General features: G+C 35.8%; 3 protein-coding genes across 9 annotated transcripts; 1 reads left to right on the top strand and 2 right to left on the bottom strand.

Moving 5' to 3' along the window:
• The first annotated feature begins 353 nt into the window (after nucleotides 1–353).
• LOC111496203 (inositol-pentakisphosphate 2-kinase-like) lies at nucleotides 354–7,742 on the top strand. Of its 2 annotated transcripts, none has more exons than XM_023146566.1 (10): nucleotides 354–663; nucleotides 760–877; nucleotides 1,127–1,330; nucleotides 1,517–1,664; nucleotides 3,222–3,262; nucleotides 3,399–3,509; nucleotides 3,929–4,525; nucleotides 5,010–5,217; nucleotides 5,818–5,954; nucleotides 7,265–7,742. In XM_023146566.1, exons 1-8 carry the CDS (start codon nucleotides 644–646, stop codon nucleotides 5,163–5,165), a joined length of 1,395 nt encoding a protein of 464 aa, XP_023002334.1. In that variant the 5' UTR covers nucleotides 354–643; the 3' UTR covers nucleotides 5,166–5,217; nucleotides 5,818–5,954; nucleotides 7,265–7,742. The 2 variants fall into 2 exon arrangements, with proteins under 2 accessions (XP_023002334.1, XP_023002335.1); XM_023146567.1 differs by having other exon boundaries at nucleotides 5,802–5,954.
• A 1,163-nt stretch (nucleotides 7,743–8,905) lies between these two features.
• On the bottom strand, nucleotides 8,906–15,077 carry LOC111496277 (transcription factor bHLH69-like). Of its 5 annotated transcripts, XM_023146669.1 has the most exons (10): nucleotides 15,001–15,077; nucleotides 13,196–13,302; nucleotides 12,294–12,321; nucleotides 12,121–12,220; nucleotides 10,870–11,227; nucleotides 10,593–10,712; nucleotides 10,344–10,409; nucleotides 10,157–10,222; nucleotides 9,635–9,694; nucleotides 8,906–9,162 (listed from the first exon to the last, which is right to left on the bottom strand). In XM_023146669.1, exons 4-10 carry the CDS (start codon nucleotides 12,216–12,218, stop codon nucleotides 8,989–8,991), a joined length of 942 nt encoding a protein of 313 aa, XP_023002437.1. In that variant the 5' UTR covers nucleotides 12,219–12,220; nucleotides 12,294–12,321; nucleotides 13,196–13,302; nucleotides 15,001–15,077; the 3' UTR covers nucleotides 8,906–8,988. The 5 variants fall into 5 exon arrangements, with proteins under 5 accessions (XP_023002437.1, XP_023002435.1, XP_023002438.1 ...); XM_023146667.1 differs by having other exon boundaries at nucleotides 12,121–12,321; XM_023146670.1 differs by having other exon boundaries at nucleotides 10,163–10,222; nucleotides 12,121–12,321.
• On the bottom strand, nucleotides 14,946–22,684 carry LOC111496205 (cyclin-T1-3-like). Of its 2 annotated transcripts, none has more exons than XM_023146568.1 (7): nucleotides 22,385–22,684; nucleotides 21,848–22,179; nucleotides 19,485–19,566; nucleotides 16,272–16,406; nucleotides 16,022–16,194; nucleotides 15,755–15,906; nucleotides 14,946–15,674 (listed from the first exon to the last, which is right to left on the bottom strand). In XM_023146568.1, exons 2-7 carry the CDS (start codon nucleotides 22,096–22,098, stop codon nucleotides 15,082–15,084), a joined length of 1,386 nt encoding a protein of 461 aa, XP_023002336.1. In that variant the 5' UTR covers nucleotides 22,099–22,179; nucleotides 22,385–22,684; the 3' UTR covers nucleotides 14,946–15,081. The 2 variants fall into 2 exon arrangements, with proteins under 2 accessions (XP_023002336.1, XP_023002337.1); XM_023146569.1 differs by lacking the exon at nucleotides 22,385–22,684 and adding an exon at nucleotides 19,794–20,186 and having other exon boundaries at nucleotides 21,848–21,936.
• Between the last annotated feature and the right edge of the window lie 4,365 nt (nucleotides 22,685–27,049).

The following is a 27,049-nucleotide window of genomic DNA, read 5'->3' as shown; positions in this document are numbered from 1 at the left end:
TACTTCAAAAAAAGCCTCTAATAAATATTTTCGAGAAATTTTGATTTTTAATTTAATAGATTATTGTTGATAATTTCATTAATTAATTAGATACAAAATTATTTTTTTTTGTTTTAAATAGATTTTTTAAATACATTGTCTAAGGTGAAAGGGAAAAATAATAATAATAATAATAATAAAATACTTTTAATTCGTGAATTTTTAAGAAAATAACAATTTAGTTTTTGAAGTTGTTACTTATAACAACTCATTTTTATATTTAATATTAAAAAAGAGAGAAATAAATATTAATAAATATTGAATATAATATTTTATTTATATTTATATGATAAATCTTCCCAAAACCCCGCCAGATTGCGTAGAACAAAAACATCTCATCCCTGTAATCCAAAAATTGCCTTTCCCTCTTTCAGATCTCATCCGCTGTATTTGATCGACATGTCCCGCTGAGCTGATCGTTGCACCTCCGTCCCCGAAATTCCACTCCCAATCTCGTTAAACTCTGTTTTTTCTGGTTCAATTCTTTTTCACATTCTTCTCGCGATTATTTTGAGGTTGTTTATTGTATTAAATCATAGCTGCATTGTGGAATGTGGGATTTCTCGGAATATCTAGGGTTTATATCACCCGGTACCTGCGGACAATGTGCGATTTTCAGATCAGGTATTTGAATTTTTTTCGAATATGAGGATGATTCATTATTGGGATGTTGTTGCGTCTTTTTTTTTTTTTTTTTTTAAACGGTTGGAACAATTTCAGAGGACGAACGCACGGGATGGAGATTGTACTAAAAGAGAAGGATGCTGCGGATTGGGTTTATAGAGGCGAAGGAGCCGCTAATATTGTTCTTGCTTATACTGGCTCCTCTCCAGCTTTTGTATGTTGAATTTGTGGCCCCTTTCTCTCATTGTTAAAAGTGGTCTGTCATTAGGATGAATTTGGCAGTTTATACATTGTTGCAGAGACTTTTCTGTAGTTGCAAGTGTGGCCGGGAAATGGGGCATTGGATAGCTAGGATATTGTTAAGATCTAAGTGAAGGGATGATTTGAATTCAATCTAAAAAAGAGAGGATACTGAATTGGGGATTTATAACTTTTTTGGGACTAACTATTCTTCTTGGTGTAGATTGGAAAAGTTATGCGTATTCAAAAGGCTCCCATCAATGGGTCACAACGTGCGAGGAGTCCAACTACATTTACCAAGTACGAATACTTGTTGTGGGGTGACATAGGGAACCTTGTCTCGTGTACTGACAGGGACATTGCTGCCCAAACCTTTGTGCAGCATGTGATGAGCCCCTTATTAGGTTCCAAACACGTCGATGCTGGTGTATGTTTTTCTTTTCCTCTTTAAGTGGGTTGATAAATTTCCAGAAATACAGCTGATTGTATACCTTTTTCATTTCGTCTAATTCTACCATTAAAAGTGAATACATGAATCGTTGTTGAGGCTGTGATAACTTACCTCGTGGACTTGATATAAATTTCTGAGCATGGTATTCATTTACACTTGCAGAAACTTGTCAAAGTAAGCAGAGAGTTTTTAGAGTTGGCAGAGAAGGAAGTAAGTAGTCAACGGCCATCTTGGAGGGTAAATACTGGAAAGATTGATACACAACGTGATTATGCTCTTATTCTATCTGATCATTCCATATTCCCTCACGGTAATAATTGTTTTTCTACATCTTTTCTATTAAATACTGTTGTAGCTCTGCATTTTGTTATATAGAAGCGGACAGTGTGCATTTGTAGTATGTGTGGACTTGCCATTTGTTCACTTCAGGACAAGGTGAAGAAGCTGTCTACATTCTAGTCAACTTATTGATTCAGACTTGGTCTTTCATGCAATTATTCTACTATTTTCTTTCAAAGTAGCATGACTTGTTCCCAATGGTCCCTTCTCCCCAAGAAATGAACACCAAGGGGCAGATAGAGCCTTTGCACATTATACGAACAGGGTTTCCTAGTAGGTTCACATGATAGCAACTTCTTCTTCGAAAGAGAAATATAAAACTACTTGCTTGGCTTGATTTATTTTAAATGGGGAGCTGCTAGTAGCTAAGAAATCGAAGAAATAATAGAATTGCATCATTTTGGAAGGAATATTACAAGGCTTCCCTAAGCATTCAAGTGGTTTGGTGCATTGAGCCCACTCTCTTCCGTTCTTTAATATGCTGCTAACTAATTAACAGTTGTCATTTTTTTTTTGGTCCCGGGTAAATGATAAGGGAGATAAGAGTCTAACAGAAATATAGGAGTAACTAGCAGAATGTACATGGCAGCCTAACCACCTTACCTATCTCAACTCACTATTAACCTTGCCGGTAGCAAACATCAATCAGCCTCGCCATATATTATAAACTATTTCCCAATGTATTGAAAATGTAGTTGCTGCAGATACCTTCCTGGAATATGGATCTTCCATTGCCCGAATTAAATCAACCTTGCTATCTCTACTTTCCTCACGTTTAAAATGAAAATTCTACAAAAATTTAAAGTTCTCATCTAGATGCAAAAATTAATCTTCTATCCATTTTGGTATCTACCACCCATGACATCTACCCCCATTATACGGCTATGCTCCCCTCTCCTCCCTTTCTTGTATTTGGAGATAAAGGGTGGGGGTCAGAGTTGGGCATTTGGGGCTGTTTTGTAGATTAGCTTAGAAATTTTCAAAATAATGGTAAAATTTAGCTGAACTAATTGATATATTGGGGCGTCTTATGTCCATTGATTTAAATCTATCGACTTATCTTGGTGAAGGAGGGCTAGTTTTGAAGTGAGATAGGTTCTTTAATGACTAATGTGTTGTGGCATTTTGGTTCCACTCTCTCCCTCTATCTCTCTCCTTTTTCTCAGAAAAATAAAGAGACTGCATCTTCTGAGTTGTTTTATAGTTTATTTTAGACATTTAGATATCCGGGATAACATTTCAACCTATGATCTTGATGAATGGTCGATTGTTGTGCCGTATATGATTTTGTTGATAGATTGCATCCATCTTCTGCATGCTCTTGAAAAATATAAGCCAATGGATTATCTGTTTCCCACTCTTGATTTCTGTTGGGAATGGAATGTTAGCTCACCAATTGCCTGGCCTTACTTGCAGCCATGATCTCAGGCAGATGGTGACGTCCTTATTAATTTCCCCTGATTGTTAGTTTTCACTTGTTTTCACTATTTCATCCTGGTGATTGAATTTTATTCTCTCTCTATTTCAGGTGCTTTAGATGGGGAACCTTGCATATCTGTTGAAATAAAGGTACTTCTTTCTTTTAGGTATTTATTTTGTTTTTTTAGTCATCAAGTAGTTTAGTTCTGCCAGCATTGCTCCCAATGAATGATTAAAAGTGGTTCACTTTTCACTTCTGTGTTTTGTTTTCCTCTTTCCCCAAAAGCCAAAATGTGGGTTTATCCCATTCTCAAGGTTCATAACCCATGGCAATGCTGTTAAACGGTGTATGACTCGTTTCAGAATGCACCAAGCCCTTAAGCTGCATCAAGAAGAGGTAATCTTTCTTCAACCCTCCAAATTAGGCTTTGGGATCTCTCATCCCTAAACCCTTTAGGCCTGTGTGTTCTTCGTTTGTTGATAATGAGGTTCTTATCTCTTATTTATTATTATTTTAAAAAAAAAAAATTGGAGAAAGTTAAATTGCAAATTTGGTCTCTATGGTTTGGAGAAAGTTGGAATTTAGTTTATATGGGTTTAAATGTTAGAATTAATCATATGGTTTGATAAAATCTTCATAAATTGGAGATTTATCACAAGGATGAAATTCTTACTTTTAAAATCATAAGGACTAAACTTCAACTCTCCCAATTATAGGGACCAAATTTGCAATTTAACCTTATTTTAATTAATCTCGCAGCCTTAATTTGTTAATATTTTAGTTTTCACCGTTGTTGAATTTTATTTATTTTGTAGATATCGGAGTTCAGTGATTATGATCCTCTAGATCTCTTCTCTGGTTCCAAGGATCGTATACTTAAAGCAGTCAAGGATCTTTTTTCGACCCCTCAAAACAACTTTCGTGTGTTCTTGAATGGCTCTCTTATATTTGGGGCCTTGGGTGGTTCTGCAGAAAATACTGACGTGATTGTTGGGGAAGCATTTGAAGATGCACTCAAGTCTGATGTTCGAGCAGATATTGGTCTGTGTACAACTAGCTTGCTACAGCTTGTCACTGAAACTTTATACAAATCTGGAGTTATGGATCGACTTCTTGAAGTCCAGAAGCTTGATAGTTTGGACATAGAAGGTGCTATTCATGCATATTATGATGTAATTTCAGAGCCTTGTGTGGTTTGTGGACAGTTGAATGAAGATGAAGAATTGCATAGATATGCCTCTTTGCATTCCCTCCCTCTTGATCAAAGCTTAAAGATTGTCAAAAACTTTTTGATAGCTGCTACTGCTAAAGACTGTAGCTTGATGATTAGTTTTAGGCGAAGAGTAGGTGAAGAATGGGGGTCTTCAAATAACACAATACGCCTCGAATCAGGGAAATTTTTTGATTATAAGGTACATGTAATTCATTTTTTTTTTCATTCTGTTCATTTCAAAGGGATGCCAGATTATTTGAAAGCATTTTATATTATAACTTTTCCAAAAGAAATGTGAGGTATATTTACGAGGAACAAAAAGAATTGGCTTTCAGAAACAGTTCATGAACATTGAATCAAGCAAGCATCACACCAACTATTTGGCGTTATTATAATGAAATTTGCTTATGTAACTTATGTTATTAATGATTTATCAGGTCAACCAATATATATGGATCTTTTCTTTTCAATGATATTTAGATGCTGCATCTCTTTTGGCTATTGTAAACTATTTGCCATCTGCTTCAGTTATGAGCTTTACTTCAATCAACCGTGTTTTTGGAAACCAACTCAGTTCAAATCTAAATGCACAAAAGAAATGATTACCAGTTTATTTAGGTTTTCTCCTCTTTAAGGTGTCAATTATTTGTGATGTGGGAAGTTATTTGCTTACTATATTTCAGGCACACTTCATTGACTTGGATTTGAAACCTATGAAGAAGATGGAAGAATATTATGAATTGGACAAGAAGATAGTGAGTCTCTACAGGAAAATAGAGAAAGGGAAAGTTGGTGATATTTCAAATGCAAAATTTTACAAGTCTAAGCTTGGAAAGTAGATCCCCAATATTAAGGAACAATTGCCTCACTGAGGATTTACTTGTGTATGTGGTAAGTTCAATACTTCGGCTGCTTTCCTTACCATAATTTTTATAGTACGAATTTCATGGAAAGGGCAAAACATGTTCTGGACTTCTAGTCACACACTACTTTATATTTACTGTTTTACTATATTTGTTCATGGCTCTTATAAGATACTGTGTTGTAACAAAAACTATCATATGTCATCATGGTTCAATGATCATGTTTTATGATCATGACTGCCCTACAAATCCTTGGATAGACTTTCGCCCATCCCAAGGTTAGTTCTAAGTGACAGTGAGGATTTTAATATATTAAGTTATTAAGTTTTCTACTTTGAGGCTTGAACTCAGGCAGGGTAACTCAGATATTCTAAACCTTTACCACTAGATCCACGTCTTGGGGGTTATGATCATCATGTTGATTTTCCATAATTTACTTGTTTACCTGGCTTCCAGTCTTATTGATCCATATGTGTATCATTTAGGAAAATTTCCAAGCATTTAGTTTTCATAACAATGAAATTATTACCAGCGAATTGCAAATGCATACATTTTCCGTGTAGATTGAACTTGTTTGATATCTATAATATAATTGATTACTAATGTTCACAGAATACTGGCGATGCAGGGTTAGTGTTGCCCATGTCTATATCTGGACCTTCAGATAAGGATTTGTGGGGTATGCTTGAGTGCTGTGTATCTCATGGTCCAATGCAATGGCTGCTCTTGGCTGTATCCTTCCCTAAAAAAGGGGCGATTGAAAAGGTCACTCTCTTGCACACTTTGATCTTATTTGTATTTATTTGCTGCATGGAAAACAAATATCTCTCAAGAATTTCCTTCCAAAGGGAAAAAAAAAATCTCATAAAAGGTTGATTGGTTAGGTGGCAAAATATAAGATGAGCAGGCAATTCCCGAGAGAATTTTATTTTTCCATTAGGGGTTCTTGTATGTTTTGCAATATCTACAAGTATAAAAGATTCCTAATGCTAGTTGAGTGCCGGATTCACCAATAGATTGACCCGCACTTAATCCCATGGCTTCTCCCAATTCAACTTCTCTGAAGTGGTTTAAGAAAATAAAAAGCATTCTCTTATTGATTTGATGTTATTTACGTGTCTTTTTCCCTTGGAAGCATTCCTCATATAGTGCTGCCTTAAATGGGTTGTGTTTTGGTCAATTTAATGACATTTAAGTAGTCATTGTGGAGAAAAATGATTGCCTCAAAGTATGGATTAATACACTATGATCAAAAGCCAGAACATACTTCCATTCCATAGATAAAGGGCGCCTGGAAATACATTGATAGATTAAAGGTGATAGCCTACCCGAGGTCAAGGCTCTCGGTTGTTGACAGACTTTTGGTTGGAGAATAGAACTTTCAGGGATGACTACCCTCCATATATGCTCTCAAGTCATCTCTGCATTGTGGTTTTATGTTACAACATCTTGGAATTTAAGTCTTGGAAGACGCCTAGGCTAGATTATCCAATGCTCTTTCGAAAGTTGAATTAATTGATCGGGAGGATTTATGGATCTGGAATTTATACAAGAATGGCTTCTCATCTAAATCTCTGTCCAGAACCCTGGCTTCATCGAGCATAGCAAAGAAAACTTACATAAGATGATCTTGAGGGGTATTATCCAAAAGAAAGTCGAGTTCTTTATGTGGAACTTAGTCATACTTGCTTGAACACACAAGATGAGCTCCAGCGTGAATCAGCGGGCATTTCTTTATCTCCTAGCTGCTGTATTATGTGCAAAAAATGGCCCTGAATCTCAGTCACCTCTTCATAGCTTGTTCTTTGCTAATTCCTTTTAGGATTTCATTACACAGTTTTGGTTGGTCGATTGCATTACCTAACAATGTATGGTCTCTTTTCTCAGACACAATCCATGATTTTGAATCTTTTACTTCTTGAGTTTTACAGCTCTCACATGGTGTGTGTTATATCCGTGTACTTGTTCTCTTTTTTAACTTTCCTCCATCTATACTTCACCCCTCTCCTTTACTAATCCTATTCCAGTCATTATTTCACCTCATAATTTGCTAGAATTGTATTCTTCCATTGCAGGTATGTAAAAGAATGAAAATTGACCAAGAAACTAGAAACTTTCTGAAAAGAGAGGTAGCTGACATAGTAGCACGCACACTGCACATTGCACATTGCAGAGCAACGCCTCAGCGTCAAGATGGTAGATTGATTGCACAGAGACCTAATTTGATGAGGGCTAGTGTAGGAGAGCCATGTGTAATACAATGTTCCAAGTTCTGAAGGGGAGTTGGGGCATTCAATGAAAGAACAACACAAATAGACAAGGGACAGAGTTGGGAGAAGACGAGATCGAGGGATTGAGGAGAAAGGTCATGCTTCTGATTTTACCTCATTTTCCCCTGCATTCTTAGCTTCATTTTTATTTGAATCTGATCCATTTCTTTAGATGAGTGAAGTGATATTTGACTTCTAGAAACCCTACTCTGTTTCTGTTCCTTTTTATATCATGCATTTTTTTTCATAATAATTTAGTTGTCTAATAAAATTACAATTGGTCAATTGTTGGTAGGAAATTTGAACTCAATATTTAGAGGTGACATATCTTCAAAACCAAATCATTTTGCACGTTTCCTCGCAAGCATTGGCTTGGCGGTTATGCAAGGCGTGTGTTGTGAACGTTATGTTGATGGCAGAAAAAAATTTAGGTGAGTCACATAAGTAAAAAATTTCTTGAAATGTGACATTTCAAGTAGTTTGATATTTATAGTGCAGTGAGTTATAGTGACTCTCGATGTTCATTAGCCTGTTGTGCCTGAAGAAAATGGTTGTACATGATATCAGAGTTATGTCCTAAACTTAGTTATGTCAATAGAATCTTCAAATGTTGAACAAATAACTCCAAAAGAAAAAGGAGTGAAAAAGGAGTCAAGCTTCAATAGAATCTTCAAATGTTGAACAAATAACTCCAAAAGAAAAAGGAGTGAAAAAGGAGTCAAGCTTCGATTAAGGGGAGGCGTACTTTGTTCGAGGGGAGGCCTATTTTGCTCTGAAAAAAGGAGTCAAGCTTCGATTAAGGGGAGGCGTACTTTGTTCGAGGGGAGGCCTATTTTGCTCTGAGGTGTTAGATGAAAGCCCCACATCGACTAATTTAGGGAATGATCATGAGTTTATAATCAATAGAATCTTCAAATGTTGAACAAATAACTCCAAAAGAAAAAGGAGTGAAAAAGGAGTCAAGCTTCAATAGAATCTTCAAATGTTGAACAAATAACTCCAAAAGAAAAAGGAGTGAAAAAGGAGTCAAGCTTCGATTAAGGGGAGGCGTACTTTGTTCGAGGGGAGGCCTATTTTGCTCTGAAAAAAGGAGTCAAGCTTCGATTAAGGGGAGGCGTACTTTGTTCGAGGGGAGGCCTATTTTGCTCTGAGGTGTTAGATGAAAGCCCCACATCGACTAATTTAGGGAATGATCATGAGTTTATAATCAAGAATACTATCTCTACTAGAGTGAGGCCTTTTGGGAAAACTCAAACCAAAACCATGAGAGCTTATGCTCAAAGTGGACAATATCATGAAATTTATAGACAGACAATATTAGACCTCATGCTTAAAACCAATTAGGTCAATTCATTAACAAAGATCATTTTAATTTAAAGTCATTTACAAAGCATCCATTATGAATGGATCATAGGTGCTTCATCTCTATCATCATCACAAAGAGAGTGACCAAATTTACTCCACATTAGTAAGTTTTTTTTTTTTTGTATTTACATGTCATATTACCCCTTTTTCATCCACAAAACCCATCAAAATGTTCTCCGATTGAAACTAGCCGCCGTCAACGGCGGCCAAATGTTGCCGATTCTGCCGCCGGTGCAAGTATCTTCCGGCAAGTATGAAATGCAAGACGTTGGAACTAAGCATAACCCTTTGGCTTTTAAATCACTCTCTGGTTTTTTGTCCTTTTCATTTGATTCATCCTGTAAAATTATTTAATTTTTTTTGTGAGAAGCAGTAAAACTAAATTTTTTACAAATATAAGATAAAAATACAAGGGTAAAAAACCATTTTTACCATTTTTACCCTTAACTTTGGGAGTCTAAACTTTCAATTTCATTAGATTACACCTCAAATTTAGATAAATTTGTAATTTTAACCCTAAATTTTAAAAATTTTGGAATTGTCAACTTGTGTTAAAATTTGTGGATCTAGGAAAAGTTATTTACCATCAATCTTGATTTTACTGAAAATAGTGAATTTATAAAAATAATAATAATAATAAATAAAAATAATACAACTTGGGATTAAAAATTAGAAATTTTCCAAAATTAAATTAGCTTTATTCGATAACATTATATTTTCTGCGGAAAAATTGAAAATTTTAAAATTTTAGTTTGGAATATTTTAAATAAATTGGTTGGAAACGAAATAATTAAATAAAGAATTTCTCACCCGACATGTCGTTTTGTAGTTTTTGCTGCGACCCGACTTCATGTAAGAGTGGCTTAGCATCTGAAACAATAAAATTGAACAATTAATTTACCACAAATTTCTTTTACCAAAAACAAATTGTTTTAATAATAAAAGAAAATATTATTTAATACATCACTTTTATTCATCAATTCCATAAAATGCATTTAATATATTATAGAATAGAACATTAAAGAGATTTTATGAAAATATTTTTAATTTTTATAACCATATTTCTTTCCTATTTTTTCACTCTCATATTTATTATCAAATTTAGTTTAAATTTTAGTAATTCCCTATTTTTAATTTTAAGGCTAAATTAAAATTTTGGGTATGATTTAAAAAAACAATATTAAAATTAGTTTAATTGATTAAAACTCTCATAAATAATCAAATTTTAGACAATTTTCAAAATTTTTAAGAACTAAATTATAATTTTTTCGAGTAATTTAATTTATTTTTATCAAAAAAAAAAGAAAAAGAAAAAAAAAATAGAAGTAATACCTCAACCTGATTTTGAAGGAAATTAATATAACTAATGGCCTCCATTAAAACTGATGCTGTGTCAGTCTGCAAGGGCAATTTCGTAATTGACAAAATAAGTCAAATATTTTTTAATATTATATATAATGAGAAATTATATATATATATATATATATATATAAATAATAATAAATTGTTTTTTTCATACCTTACCAAACGGTGCCACTAATTGTTGAAGTGCTGCAATTCTGTCTCCTAATTTCTCTTTCCTAATCTGTTTAAACCAAAATTAAAAAATAAATTTAAATTTTATAATATGTAAAAAAGTATTAATTATTTTTAAATAAAAAAATAAAGGCTAAATATACTCATTTACATTTATATCCTTCTTTAATTGAAATTATATTTAATATTATTTAATAAAAAAATAATATTTATAATATAAATATAAGCATACCTTCAAAGGAGGGCAAGTGGCGCGTGGCTCCACTCGCGGCTTCTTTGGCGGGGCTTGAATTGGCTTTTGCTGCTTCAAGCTACAAGGCCTCTTTGCTTGTGTAATTTCATGGTTTGGCATCTTCAATTTATATTATTTAATATTATTAAATATTTATCTTATATATTCTAAATAAATTTTATTAAAAGAATATATAAAAAAAACGGAAATAAATTAAACATAAAAGTTCGTTGATAAAAATAGAATCGAAGTAAAAAAAACAACAAAAACGACTTACTTTCGTTGATTGTTGGAAGGGGACGGTATGATCGAACCCGAAAAAGCTGGACAGCTCTGCCATCAATGGCTGCCTTGAAGAAACATTAAGAGTAGGATGAATCTTGGTGCAGCAGCAGCAGCTTTGAGCCATCTTGTTCAAATCTTCAAAGCTGCAACAATGGCTGTTCAATGTTCCATTGGTTTTGGGAGAAGAAGCTGATGCCTCTTCTTCTCCTTTTTCTATGAACTTTTTATCTTTGCTTCCATGGAAATAATGCTGCAAGCTTGTGTATGTGTAGCAGCTCTCTCCGTCGATAATGGTAGCGGGATTCACGTCCTGAAGGTGAAAACTTGGCTCGAATTCGCAGCTTGGGGAACTGCAATCAAATTCTCGACAAGGTTTAATGATACAAACGTAATTATTGGATGTGAAAGACCAGAAAGTATTTAGTTGTACACGATAGTTGAACTTGAATCTTAACTAGAGTAAGCATTCAACACTTTTTTGTGTCTTTTGAACTTTGTGAGATTCCGTATTGGTTGGAGAGGAGAACAAAACATTCCTTATAAAAGTGTGGAAACCTCTCACTATGCGTTTTAAAATCGTGAGGTTGACGGTGATACGTAACGGAACAAAGCGAACAATATCTACTAGTAGTGGGCTTGGGTTGTTAGAAATAGTATAGGCACTAAGCAGTGTGCCAGCGAGGACGCTGGACCCTCGAGGGAGGGTGGATTGTGAAATCTCACATCAGTTGGAGAGAGAACAAAACATTCCTTATAAGTGTGTGGAAATTTCTCCCTAGTAAACGCATTTTAAAACCGTGAGACCGACGACAATATATAATGAACCAAAGCAAACAATATTTACAAGCAGTGGGTTTGGGTTGTTACAAATGGTATTAGAGGCAAACATTGAGCGGTGTGCCAGCGAGAACACTGGACCACCAAGGGGGGTGGATTGTGAGATCCCACATCAGTTAGAGAGGAGAACAAAGCATTCCTTATAAGGGTATAAAAAACTCTCCCTAATAGACACGTTTTAAAACCGTGAGGCTGACAACGATACATATCAGGTCAAACCGGACAATATCTACAAGCAATAAGCTTGGGCTATTACAAACTCGTTCATTTTTCCTAATCCAATTCCTATCCCCTCAATCAAATCCACAAGTTCGCAAGTTTCCCAACTCATCAACATACCATACAATTAACGAATCAATAGAAACATGACATGTCGAGTATTCAACGAGTATTCGAAAGTACTTACAATGTGACGTCGGGGTTCCAGGCATGCCCGTTCCCGGAACCAAGAAGCAATTGGTTCTCGAGTTGAAGTTGGTGATGGAGATTAGCAGAGAAATCCATTGCTGAAAAAGAAGAGCAAAAGCAAAAGAAGAATAAGAGGCTATCTCTGTTCTCTCATCTCTTCATGAATGATACCTCCTTTTATAATGCTTCTCTTTGGCACCTAAAAGAATGGATAAAACAATTTTAAGCAACCAATCAAATAATTGAATCATTTATGCTGCTATAAACTGGCCTATTTGACCACATTTTTCTTAACAAATTAATTAAATATGACATCATTAAAGCTTTAAAGTTAAAAAATAATTCAAGTAATCTTAAAAAAAGAGTTGTATATGTATATATATATATATGCAAAATGTCTTTATATCTTTGACCACATTTCCCTCTTTTTTCCCCCTTTCTTTTGTATCTAAAGCTCTCGTCTCCTTTATTCGACACTATCATTTCCAAAAGGTTTCCCCACTCGTGCACGGTCCCATAACATCATTTCATTACAAGAAACACACATATAGAACACGTAAACCGAACAATCATTCATCACATAACTCAACAGTAGTCGCTCAAACCTAGCATACAACTGGAAAACGGGCAAACGGGCAAACAGGCAAACGGGAAAACCCTCATCGAGTTTTTGTGGGTAGAAAACAGTAAACACGACATGAGAAATCAAACAAAAACGTACACGCTCTTGTTGAATGAAGATAGGAATTCAACTTCATGAACAAATCCCAAAAAAAAGTCATTTTCTATGATTGAGAACTTTATAGCATATGGGTCCATCACCTCATCCCTGTCATTCAGTAAAAGGTGTATCCTTTATAAAGTACAAAGCCATAGCTTTTAACTTGGGTAAAAAACAACCAAACTCAATTAACCCCTTCTCAAATGGTGTTTATCAGAGCAAAATTTGTTCTATGAATGAAGTATTTCCATAGACTAATCCAAATTTATCATACTGGTATGCTCTAAATCTCAACAAAGAGGCAGATAAACAATGGTTAAAAGAAATTAACTTAGAGATGGTTAAAACTTACTGGTATGCTCTAAGCCATGCACAGAGATGCAGAATCGACAAGCTGGCTTTTTCGTTTTCTCTACGGTCCTTCCCTGTAACGGTTGGTGAGTTTCACCACGCTTGTACCTACTCAAAGAATATGATGACGTTAGTATAGTTTCGATACATAAGAACGAAATATGATAGGATCCAGTTTTTTCATTCCCTGCAATTATTTGACGATCGTTTTCGACATAAAAGTTCAATATAACATACTATTCAAGTCAAAAGACGTTTCTCCACGGTTTCTAAAAGGAGTTTTTAAAGTAAATAAGATTTAAAGGTGTGTTGGAAAGAGACAAGCCATTTAACTAAAGGAAAAAAGAAAAAGAAAAGAAAGAAAATGGTCTCTCACAAAAGGAGGATGAAACCAAGCACCCTGCCTGAGAATGTCTTTCTTTCTATAATGCTAAGTAAGCTAAAAGCTTTGCCTTATACAATTTGATTCCCTATGGCCTTGCTGTCTATGAGGTTTGTATAATAGTAGCAATGCAAGATCATGGGTGCCAATGTACATGATGACATCCCCTTATGCATGATTCAAGCTCACCAGGAACAGAAAATCAAGCAACAAAGGATAAAGAACTTCACCGGCATTCGAAAAACTGCTGCGCTTCCAAGTGATTTGCTTCTGCTAGGAGGGAGTGAAAGGTTTTTAAGAGAAAAGTTAGTGAGAGTGATATCATATATTCTGGATATTGTCCTCTTTGGGCATCCTCTTTCGGGCTATCCCCTCAAGGTTTTTAAAAACCATCTGCTAGGAAGAGGTTTCTAAACCCTTATAAAGGGAGTTTCATTCTCTTCCCCAACCGATGTGGGATCTCACAATCCACCCCCCTTCAGGGCCCAGCATCCTTGCTCGCACTCGTTCCCTTCTCCAATCAACGTGGGACCCCCAAATCCACCCCCCCTTCAAGGTTAGCATCCTTGCTGGCACATGGCCTCGTGTCCACCCTCCTTTGGGGCTTAGCCTTCTCGCTACCACATTACTCGGTGTCTGGCTCTGATACCATTTGTAATAGCCCAAACCCACGAGAGTTTCGTTCTCCTTTCCAACCGATGTGAGATCTCACAATAGTCCCCAATAAGTCCTACTACTCCACTCCCTAAAAGAAGAATCTGGAGAACTACCTCCTATGGGCAGGGAAAGGTACCTGGACTCAATAAATTCTTCTACTAAATCTTCCGATGGCTTTGGGCTTCTAGCAGATTCATAGGACAAAAGCTAATAATACACAGTAATGTGGCATATACTGGAGGGATTCTCCCACCCTCCTTAGATTGGGAAGAATCCAACTCCAAAGATTCTGAACCCAACTTCAAAACAGTGGCATTATACCAGTAAAACAAAGTATTACAATAGTAACGTGTTGCGTTTAGTGTTAACATGATCCAAGCAACCTAAACACGAGGAAAAATCAACAAGCAATATAACAAAACTGCATAAAAATAAATGTGATACGATCTTGTAGACGAAATCAGGAGTGTTGAAAATAATTACCTGTATATATATTTATATCCGAAAGGTCAAATTGTACAACTAACTGCTTTATCTCACTCACATAAAGAAGAAAAGATCACAAAAGTAACTAAGATTGGATACATAAAGGCTAATACATTCATTGAAGAACGAATAGAACGTTGTGATATAAATACACTTCCATATAAACATTTACTATCAATGATGAGCGAGATATATGTAGTGGTACGTTATTAGACTACACAAGAGATGGAGGATAGAACTATCAAAAGAATGAATAATAAGCTGAAAATCTTAATACTTACAGAATCAGAATTTCCTGGAATTAATCAAAATCTCTGACAAGAAAAATATTGATGATACTTAATCAGTAAGCATTGCAAACTTCAAGATGCCTTTATTCTCTTTTTCAATGACGATTCATATTCTAACTCTATTCCATGTTCCAGCTCCTTTTCGATCCATGCTTCGCTGTCAATATCGGGGCTCATGGGCTGTACTTCCTTTGTACTTGTAACTCTACAAAGTCGTCTTCTCTTTATTGCCTCCCTGAGTTGGAATACGTTTATCTTACTGAAGTCCTTAGAAACAGATACAGAACCAGTTGTTGACTGCGTGGTCTGATCAGTATAAATTTCCTCGGTACTCCGACAAATCCCAGTATCACCATTGTCGATAGCGCTACTTGAACTCCCAGTATCGCTTGTTTGGCAGGGTAAAACTTCCACAGGACTGATGCAGTAATTCATAGTTTCCTGATTGTGGCAACAATTAGGCAGTACAGGCTCATTGCAGTCACTGGCCTCCGTCGTGGCATCATGACTATCAAGCTGATCGGAAATTGTCACGCTGGATATACATGATTGGGAGCTATCAACCCTTGTCTGTCCATCTAAAGGTTCAGGCTGATGAGTCTTTGAAGGTGGTGGGTTTTGTTTTCTATCTTTCTCAAATAACTTCAACATTTTCTGTATAACCTCTGAAAGAATTCCAAAGAAAATGATAAATGCTCTCAACAAGCGACAATAAAATATGAGTACAAAGATTCATTTTAAGAACCTTGTAACTGTTTCGGTGAAACATCGAACTCCATCCACCAAACCTTTCCCCTATCCGAAGGCAATTTCACTTTTTGAAATTTGGAAGCGAGGAATATCGAACCAGCAGCAATATAATGGGGTTTGTACTCCAAGCACAATGTTGTATAAAGCCTACAAGTTTCATGGTGACATTAATCTCTAAAAGATAAACTACAATTCACTAAAAAAATTACATCAAACTAGCACGAAGTGAACAGAAACTTGTGAGTAAGATGAAGATCTTTACCAATCATTTACAAAATTCCAGGCCACCTTCCCAAGATCAGCAGCCATTCCTAATCTTTTTAGAGCAGCAACAAGTGGCTTGTAGGGAAGTTGAACGTCGACATCAAATGCAAGCGTTGACAATAGAAGCCTCTCCCCAATCAAGATTAGTTCCTTTTGTTTGTTGAAAACTTCCTACAAGCAGAATTTTCATTCGGTCATCCGATCACTCAACATAAATGTTAAAGAAGATAATAGGCAGAGTATTGTACTTTTTGTCTAATTCTTTTAGGGGCAGAAGGATCCCATTGGTATATCAACTCATAAGCCACAACAACAACATCATTCAGAAACCTTGGTGTCTCTTCAATCTTACAGGCAAGAAACATGCCTGTTGTTCCGATTGTCTGCAACAAAGTATCAAGTTTGAGTTATAAAACAAAATCCCATACGCATACAAATAACTGAAGAATTACTTTTTTCAAGGGAGAAATTCAAGTAGGTTCCTAAGCCTCAGGTGGATGTGTGTTGTGGTATTAAAAGTAGACGAAAACCACAACTGTAACACCCACCCCTAATTAGTGACATCACCCATGCGTGCATGAATCATAAAGTGGAAATTTATAATAAATAGCTTTGGAAACAACACCAAGGTCTTACATAAAAGTTCAAAAACCCGAAATGAACATATCTCAGAATAAAAAAACAGAAAATTTAAATAAAACAATCATTCAACAATTTACCTTAAAATCCCAATTAAAACATAAACGGCCCAACAATGCCCTCTCATCAACTTCCATGGTATCCTCAGCCTCCACCATCAACCGTGCAATGATGGCTTGCCTTTACATGAAAAATTTAGGTAGCACGTGGCTTTAGTATTTTATGAAATACTCAGTAAGTCAAGCCACTTTTGGGGTTAGATATGCAAACACATGCAACATATGAATGGGACCTAACTTTCATAAAATTTATATGACCTTAGGCTCTTTTCTTTTCTAGAAAGGGTTGAACGTGTAGTACTTCTCCACACACGGCCATGGGCCCACTAGGCGGGCACGTATATGTACCCCTAGGTCTAGCACAACATATTACACGTTCACCAGACGCCACAGAATAGAAAAGACCTGCATGATATCATGATGAACATAAATATCGTATTCTTACTTTCATGACATTAAGGGGAAGTGCAAATGACATACAGATGTGCATGAGGTCCCATGTCTTTCATTACATGAAATATTACGTAATACAAAATACGTTTCTTTTCCTTTATACATTTCATAACAGAACTCAATTGTGCTACGTGTATGCATGACAACATTCATCACATTCATAACATGTAATAGTATCATAACATCCATAGCATTTCATAACATTACTAGAAAACACAATCAGTACATAACATGATCGTATCACATAAAAATATGGTGCATGCAAAAGCCACAAGGCACGTACCAACATATGTTAGGCTAACTCCAACAGTAAAGTCACTTACCTCGATGATCATGGTCGAAGTTACTCACAGTAAGCTAACTACTTAAAAAGGCAGAAGCAAAGGCAAAAACTGCTTCAGAAGGGCTGAAAACCTAGAAATCGATATATTATGATTATACTGAGCTGACAAGCCGAGCCGGGGGATGTGATGGAGCTGAGTCAACCATTTGTACACGTGCGAACCAAGCCTCGACTATGCACCCGTGCGAAGCCGAATTTGGGGCAACGTGCGCACGTCTGCGAAATCTATATCCACTAAATATTACGCACGTCTTCATTTCTGGATACAGATTCCGCAGACGCGCGCTTGCAGCTCCGAATTTAGCTTCGCACGGGTGCACAGTCGTGGCTCGGCTCGCACGTGTACGAACAGTCGGCTCAGCTCCATCACATCCCGCAACTCGACTTGGCAGCTCAGTCGGCTCGGTATACTCATAATATATCAATTTCTAGGTTTTCAGCCCTTCTGTAGCCGTTTCAGCCCTAGTTTTTTCCTTTTGAAGAAGTAGTTAGCTGTTGGAGTTAGCTTACTGTGAGTAACTTTGGCCAAGGCCATCGAGGTAAGTGACTTTCCTGTTAGAATTAGCCTAATTTATGTTGTATGTTGGTTCGTGCCCTGTAGCTTTTGCATGCACCATATTTTTATGTGATATGATCATGTTATGCATTGATTGATTGTGTTTTCTAGTAGTGTTATGAAATGCTCTAGATGTTATGATAATATTACATGCTATGAATGTGATGAACGTGGTCTTGCATACACGTAGCATAATTGAGTTATATCATGAAATGTATAAAGGAAAGGAAACGTATTTTGTATTACGTAATATGTCATGCAATAAAAGACATGGAACCTCATGCATATATGTATGTCATTTGCATCGAGATACTTCTCTTTAATGTCATGAAAGTAAAAATACGATATTTATGTTCGCCATGATATCATGCGGGTCTTATCTATTCTGTGGCGTCTGGTGAACGTGTAATACATTGTGCCCGACCAAGCCAAACCCAGGGGGTACGTATACGAGCCTGCCTGGTGGAACCATGTGCACGTACACAGGCCGTGTGAGGAGAAGTACCACACGTCCAACCCTTTCCAAAAAAGAAAAGAGCCTAAGGTCATGTAAAGTTTATGAAAATTAGGACTCACTCATATGTTGCATGTGTTTGCATATCTAACCCCAACAATGGAGTGACTTACTAAGTATTACATAAAATACTCAAGTCACGTACTACCTAAATTTTTCAGGTAAAGGTAAGGCACCAATGCACGGTTGACGGTGGAGGTTGAGGATACCATGGAAGTTGATGAGAAGGCATTGTTGGACAGTTTATGTTTTAATTGGGATTTTAAGTTAAATTGTTTAATTTAAATTTTCTGTTTCAGTTAACGAATGTTTTCTTATTCTAAGATATGTTCATTTCGGGTTTTTGAACTTTTATGTAAGACCTTGGTGTTTTTTCCAAAGCTATTTATTATAAATTTCCGTTTTATAATTCATGCACGCATGGATGACGTCACTAATTAGGTTAAGAAAATTAGGGGCGTTACAACAATCATTTGTCCTCTAAAGCAGAAAATTTGGGGCGCCAGTCAGTTTCACATGAGTCTTCAATTGGAAGCAAGCTAATGTTTTCTTGAGATTCATAGCATTCAGTTGAAAAAAAAGTATTAATTATTATGGTCAACACGGTCAATATTACTTTAAGGGGTCTTTGAACAGAAAGGAACAAATATATGGAGGAAACACTTGAGATCATTAAACGCTACGGCTGCTTCTTGGTGAAGGATTTATTATTCCTTCACAATCAATTCTAGTTGGAAAGCCTTTTGTGTAACTATTATCAACTTGTTCACGGTATGATGCATTAGTATTTCCTCTTTTAAGGAAACTTGAGAGACTACTGCATTGTAACTTTTCAAATATCAATGGGCTTACTATAGGAAAGGAATGCAGAAAACAAACTTTAATCCATCAACGCACCTGCCAGTCATTTTTAGCATGGGACTGACGCATATAGAATCGGTGGCAAACCATCATGGCACTTGCAATTGTTACTTGAGGCCTGAAAGATATACAAATCAGCAATCAACGTGAAAATTTGGTAAAAGTAATTATTATTGCAGTAAGATAAAAGATTACATATAGCTACAATCATCAACATTTAAGCAACCAAAACGGGCTACAGAAAAAAGTGCCAGGTCCAATCCTTTAGAGTCCCGTAAGTGAAAACAACTGAGGTGTGGCAAAAAGTTATATGAAGAATCATCCATTGTAAGAAAGATTTCTCACCTAAAAGAATAGAGCAGAAGAAATAGTTGAATCTATTTAAATATGAACAGAGTACAGTTGAAGAAATTTTCTTCTAATAATTGTGAGTGCTTGAGAGTTGATCAGTGATGATGGTGATGAATCTGGAGAATGATGGAAAGGAGGGAGAGACTTCGCTATGCCCATAAGCAAGATGCACAATGCATACAACAGAACTATAAAATGGCAATCATGAAAGCGCACGGTGCACAAATATACTGAAGAAATCCACGGATAAAGTGCTTTTACAAGTATGGTCAATAGTGAGCATCATCGAGTTTCAAGCTTTGTCTCTGGCCTGCAATCTGATAATTAAAAACCAAGTACAGCTACAACCCTCGGGGTATCTTTCAGATGCCATAACCTGGGCAACAACTATTGAAGAACAAAATAATGAGGAATTCAAGAAAATGTCCAGAAGAACATCCTGGAAACAATCAAGGAACACCTACAGGGAAGGTGGGTCACCAACATCAAAGAAATAAAATATGCAGAACAAACAACCAAAAAGAACACCAATCCCTACAACAGACCAACGTTGGCAAATGTTTTAGGTTTGGAAAAGTGGGCATCTATCCAATGAATGCCCTTGAAGACTGCTCTTTAGCACTGATTGAGGACAATCACAGTTTGGATGACGGCATATGTGAAGAATCTGAAGAAATAACGCATTTTGAATCCATTGAAGGAGAAGAATTATCATGTATCATCCAAGGAGTCCACTTAACTCCAATGACTGAATCCAATCCACGAAGGCATTCCTTTTTCAGACAAGATGTAACATAAATGGGAAATATGCATGGTCATCATAGATAGCAGAAGCCGTGAGAATACGATTTCAGAAATAGCTTGATAGCACACCTAACCTTAGGGTGGATCCACATCCAACACAATACAAGGTTGGTTGGATTAAGAGGGATGATGAAGCACAAACAAATGTAATGTGTACAGTTCCGTTGTACCTAGGTAATAGCTATAAAGACCAAATGGTTTGTGATGTACTTGAAATGGCAGTTATAAAGACCAAGTGGTTTGAGATTTCCTTGAAATGGATGCATACCGCTTAACACGGTGATGAAACAAAAAGTGAAAGCAAAGGTCAACTTTTCACAATTCAACCATCAAAACAATACCTTTGTCAAGAAATCAAATCAAATCAAATCAAAAGCTGAGAAATGAAACAGAGTACAGATAAAACATTCCACCAGAATTCAGCACTAATTCGACAAATTCCCAAGCATTACCAATATACCAATAGACTTTCCCTCATTGAGAGATATTCAACATCACATTGACTTTCTTCCAGGATCTATCATCCCTCATTTACCACATTATAAAATGAGTTCTGATGAATATAAAATCCTTCATGGACAGGTTTGGGAATTGCTTGAAAAAGGACATATACAACCTAGCTTAAGTCCTTGTGCTGCGCAAGCATTGTCAACACCAATAAAGATGGGAGTTGACGGTGTGTATTGACAGTAGAGTGATAAATAAGATTACCATAAAATGTTACCTTCCCATCCCAAGATTGAGTGTGGTTTACTTGACCAGCTATGGGGAGCAAACATATTTTATAAGGTGTATCTACGTAGCAGTTATCATCAAATACGAATATGCCAATGATCATTTGTTCAACGCTTTCATAGTTATCATCATATCTTAGAAATCTCAACCCAAACTCCACGTGTTTTACTCCTAAGCTCATTAGACCAATACTAGTGCAAATTCAAACACTAGCATATCCATATTTCCAGCTGTTCTCTTCCTAGCCTTCCTATTCCGTAATAAACTAAATCAAAATCCCCCATGAAACTATGAAAGCGTTAACTAGCAACGACAATAGATGGGCAAACAAAACTGATGTGAGCCAAAAAACTTGGTGACTGAAGAATAAAGATAGCTAGATCTGCAATGACAAAACAGATAACCACAAAGAAAGATAATTTTACAAATTTCTTAGGAAGTGCTCAGCAAAAACATGTATAGAAGAAATACATAAACTGTCACATGCATATAAATGAATGAAGTCTTACACTTTCAGCTTCATGCCAAGCTCTTGAAGAAACGAGCAATACGACTTCCTCAGTTGAGCCTCTTTCTTGAAATCAATTCCATCCTTCCTGGATGGAGAATTATGTTCAATTTCCTGTTTACAGAAATACCATTTACGTGCAGAGTTCAAATGCTCTTCCTGCACATAAAGAGTAGATGCAGTTCCTGGAATGTCATTCTCCATATGATTATGGGGCAGCTGCCTTGCCATGCTCTCACTCTCTCCCCTCATTGAATCGCTTCAAACAAACCCAGCAGTGACCGTAGAACAAATGATCATACTCTTTCCTCAAAGATTGAACAAAAAAACAACCTGAAGAAGTGGACAGTGGAGAAACTCATAAATCGACTAAAGCATTTCAACCGATTCTTACTATTAGAACAACACATTCAACCGATTCTTACTATTAGAACAACACATTCAACCGATTCCAAAAGAACCCATAAATCATTGCCGCAGCCAACAATTAATGAACCAGAAAAGGAGGGGAACAAATTAGGTCAAGAAGATGAATTACCCGACGAACGTGAGAATGCCCGGAACGGAAGATTTAGGGTTGCGCGCTGGTTTTAGCTACAAACAAAACCCTAACTTCCGGTCACCAAAACACTTGCAGAAACATTCGATTGGACTGGAATTGACTTGACTGGGTTCCTTCAAAACCACGCAATCACGCGGAAGCTTTCGGTTGATGGATCAATGAAGTTCCCAAATTGGCGGCGAACACAAACGGTGTTGGAGAATCGAAGGTAAACACAGAATCCGCCGCCTCAAAATCGTAGCTTTAGCAATAACGCTAAACACAGTTCGCCGATGAGTTTTTACCAATATATCAGAAATTGTAAAATAATTAAATTTTTTAAAAAATTGAAAATTAAAAATTTATTAAACACAAAATTAAAAAAATAAATAAATAAACTTAAAACTTATTACCAAATATTTGTATTAATTTTATAATTTTGTACCATTAAAAAATTGTTGTCAACAAAGTTATCAAAATTTTGGTTTTTAAAAGTTATATTTTTATTATATATTAAAAAATAAAAATAAAAAATAGGTATAATTCTTCGTCTTGTATTTATTTTTCATCCCTTTATAAAATCAAAAATGTTTTTACGAGTCATTGGGCTTTTAGGATCTTAAAATAAACCAGATACGATTTTACGGCCCATTGGGCTTTTAGGATTCTACTGGCCCATTAAGGGCTAATGGGGAAACCAATTTGGGCTTTATAGAAATGGGTGGCCCGTGGTTAAAACGTTGGACCACAGCGGCTGTAGTCCGGGCCAACCCAAAAGCCTCTTTTAGAAATTAAAAAAGAAATAAAAATATTGGTCCCTTTAAAATATTATTAAAAAATTAATTAATTACGATCGGTTATTTTTTTTTATTTATAAACAACTAATTATGATTACATTATTATAAAAAATGTCATATCAATTTTTTAATATTATTTCTTAAATTAAATTACAATTTTGGTTTATATTATTTATATAATCTTTTTAAATAATTCAAAATCTTATCAAAAACTTAAAAAGTAGATATTCTTTTCTTTGAGTTTTCTCTCTCCAATTGACGTAGGATCTCACAATCTACTCCACTTTGGAGCGAAGGGTCCTTGGTAACACTCGTTTCTCTCTCCAATCAATATGGGATCTCACAATCCTCTCTCCTTCAGGACCCAATGACCTCGTTAGCACACTGCTCAATGTCCATCTCCCTTCGGGGTCCAACGTTCTCGCTGACACACCGCCCGATGTCCACCTCCCTTTGAGGCCCAGTGTCCTCGCTAGTGCACCACCTGGTGTCCACCCCTCTTTAGGCTCAACATCCTTGCTGGCAAACCGCTCGATGTCCACCACCTTTGGGGCCCATCGTTCTCATTGGCACACTGTTCTGTGTCCACCATCCTTCAGGGCTCAACTTTTTTTTTTATTCACAGAGCTTGGTGTCTAGCTCTAATACCATTTGTAATAGACCAAGTCCATCACTAATAGATATTGTCCTCTCTGGGCTACTCTAATACCATTTGTAACAGCTCAAACCCACCGCTAGCAGATATTGTCCTCTTTGAACTTTTCCTCTCGAGCTTCCCTTCAAGGTTTTTAAAACGTGTCTGTTATGGAGAGGTTTCCACATGCTTATAAATAATGTTTCGTTCCTCTCTCTAACTGATATGAGATCTCACAGTTAATTTAGCGACGAAAAACTGCTTGAATAAAGAAAAGAATAAAACTATTTACGAAAGTCTTATCGGCGAGATTCAAACCAGAAAAGAAAAAAAAAAACCCCTAATAAAATTGAAATTTCCTTGTCATCATGGGAAGCACAAACATATTCAAAGCAAAAAATGATGTAAGAGAAGAAGAAGAAGAAGAGAGGGGATAAGTGGACAGCTTAGAACAATCCATTAAGACATAGCTAGTGGGATGAGACTGTCCACTTTTTTGTTCTTTTTGGGTATTAAAAAAATGGTTTTGGTTGAACTGTCTTTTGCTGCCTAACTTCATTATTGAACACTTCATATTGGGTGTGTGTGTGTGTGTGAGCTCTGCCACTCCCCCCATTAAAAAGACCCTTCTCGATGTCTCCTCATGCCCTTCTTTTCCCATCACTTTGCCCCTTCTACCCTCCCAAGAGACACCAAAATACCCATCCGCTTTCCGCTTTACACGAACCGTTCGAATTTTCAATGCTAACCCTATGGACCTAGTGGTATGCGAACTGTCTGGTGAGCTCATACTCGCACGTATGAATAGACTGATATGATAGGTCTCACCAATGAATTCACATGTTCTTGCATTTAACTCCAACAGTGGGTCACTCACTGAGTAGCTACGTGCTACCTCTATTTTAAGTTAAGGCAAGACATTTCGGTACGGTTGATGACGACATAGGGTAGTAGTATTTATTTTCTTAGATTTAGACTAGAATATAATGTTTTTTATTTAAACGTTTATTTTTTTTATTTAGTCTTTTGTTTATTGTTTTTAAAGGTGTTTACAAAATACTTAAGTCCATGGTTGTGTTTTAAGCGGAATGTTATGTTTTATGAAAGTTTAAATAAAGTATTTCTACCTTCCATGTTTATGATATGTATATAGTGACGACCTTAAATTAAGTGGAAACTCAATCGTTATTTTAAAAAATAAGTTAAAATATTCAAAACATAAGCTTTTCTGTTTACTTTACGATGTTGACATCATCATCCTAATCTTCTGCACTGTTTCAATAGTGATTTGAACCAACTTAGGTTCCGAGAGCTAATGTTGTCCCACCTCATCCCAAAATACAAGTGAACGATATCTTTTGTCATACGAGGCTTCAAACGTGAGTATTGAAAAGTCGAGTTTATAGGTTACGTAGACTCTTTTAGATAGTGAACGTTCTCTATAGCCCAGCTCAAGATACACTTCATCATGTTTAGATACGTTGTTACCAAAAAGAGTAGCTAAAATTCATGTGATTGGAATTTTTAATCATATCTTTAATTGAGTTGCTAGTGATGAGGTTTAAAGTACTACGTCGCAGTTCGGATTATTTTATTTCAATTAAATCAAACATAAACACAATTAATTAGACATAAACTCATTTGTTAGCTCGTTAAGATACATACTATTGATCTTAAGAGGACGAAATTAGGTATGAATCCCTTCAACACATGCTCGTTGAAAAAAAAGAACCCTAATTTGGTTCGTGAACAAATCCCGAAATCACTAATATTAACTCATATTCCCTTAGCTTCTTGAATTGTTTAGTCTCAATTTGATAAGGATTTTGGTCGTTTTGAAATTTGGTTGAAAATTCAAATACTTCCTCAAAAAAAAAAAAAAAAAAAAAAACGGTCCAAACCCACTGCTTAACAAACATTGTCCTCTTTAGGCTTTCCCTTTCGGGCTTCCGTGTCTACAAGGGAAAAGTTTACACACCCTTATAAATGGTGGTTTATTCTTATCCCTGACCAATGTGGGACATCACACCACCTCGTGGTTCACAAACATGTTTCCGCGTCTACTAGGGAAAGATTTCCACACTCTTATAAATGGTGGTTTGTTCTCCTCCCCAACCAATGTGAGACATCACAATCCACCCCCATTCGGGGCCCAACGTCCTCGTTGACACTCTTTCCTTCCTCCAATCGATGTGGGACCGCCTCCAAATCCACCCCCTTTGAGGCCTAGCGTCCTTACTGGCACACCGCCTCGTGTCTACCCCCCTTCAGGGAATAACGAGAAGGATAGCAGACCCAGATCCACCGCTAGCAGATATTGTTCTCTTTAGACCTTCCCTTTCGGGTTTTCCTTCCGGACTTTAAAACGCGTCTGATAGGGAAAGGTTTCCACAACCTTATAAACGGTGTTTCGTTCTCCTCTCGAACGGATGAAGATTCTCACAACAATAGAAAGCAAAACTATGAAATTTATAAGTAAAATTAGTATTTACAAATTGATTTTAAAAAACCGAACAATCACCAAACCCTAAACCCTAATTTTGTATAACATTAGAAATCGATTTATGTGAGAAAGTGATAGTGAGAAAATGAAAGCACTAACTTTTTATTATATGGTTGAAGGAAACGTGTTATTATAATTATGAAAGAATAATTAGATCCATGATTAATAAACACCAAAAATTACTTTAAAAAGTGGAAATTTGTGGCAGGTAGTATTTATTTATTTATTAATATCATATTCTAAAAAAGATATGGCATTATTAATATTAAATTTAAATTATCATCACTCCAAGACCATAGTCTAATTAATCAATCAAATATACTATATAGTTAAATAAAGACATTAATAAATATTTGAATTAATTATAAATTGATATCTGGTTAGTGGTCGAATTTTAATTGGTCCTCCCAAAGAAGAAGGTTCTTGTATTTCTAAATTTATTAATTAAAAATTTATTGCGAATAATTATGAATTAATTAATTACAAAATTAAAGTAGAGAAATGCCACGCCACAAAAGTTAAATTTTTATTTTATTATTTTTTTAAAATTACTTTTATACCAAAAAAATGCATTCAACCAAGATATGTTCTTAGAATCTTTTAAAAGATATAATAAAAAAAGGGAAATAAATTAAAATATTTAATTAATCAAATTAATTAAATTAAATTATTGTTAAATTTAAAAAAGAGACATTTAATTAAAATTTAAAATTAACTTTTTTTTAGAT

Source organism: Cucurbita maxima, unplaced genomic scaffold (genome assembly GCF_002738345.1).
Source record: "Cucurbita maxima cultivar Rimu unplaced genomic scaffold, Cmax_1.0 Cma_Scf00022, whole genome shotgun sequence".
Taxonomy (NCBI): domain Eukaryota; kingdom Viridiplantae; phylum Streptophyta; class Magnoliopsida; order Cucurbitales; family Cucurbitaceae; genus Cucurbita; species Cucurbita maxima.
The sequence above is the reverse complement of the archived record's forward strand: the minus strand, read 5'-3'. Positions and strand labels throughout refer to the sequence as shown.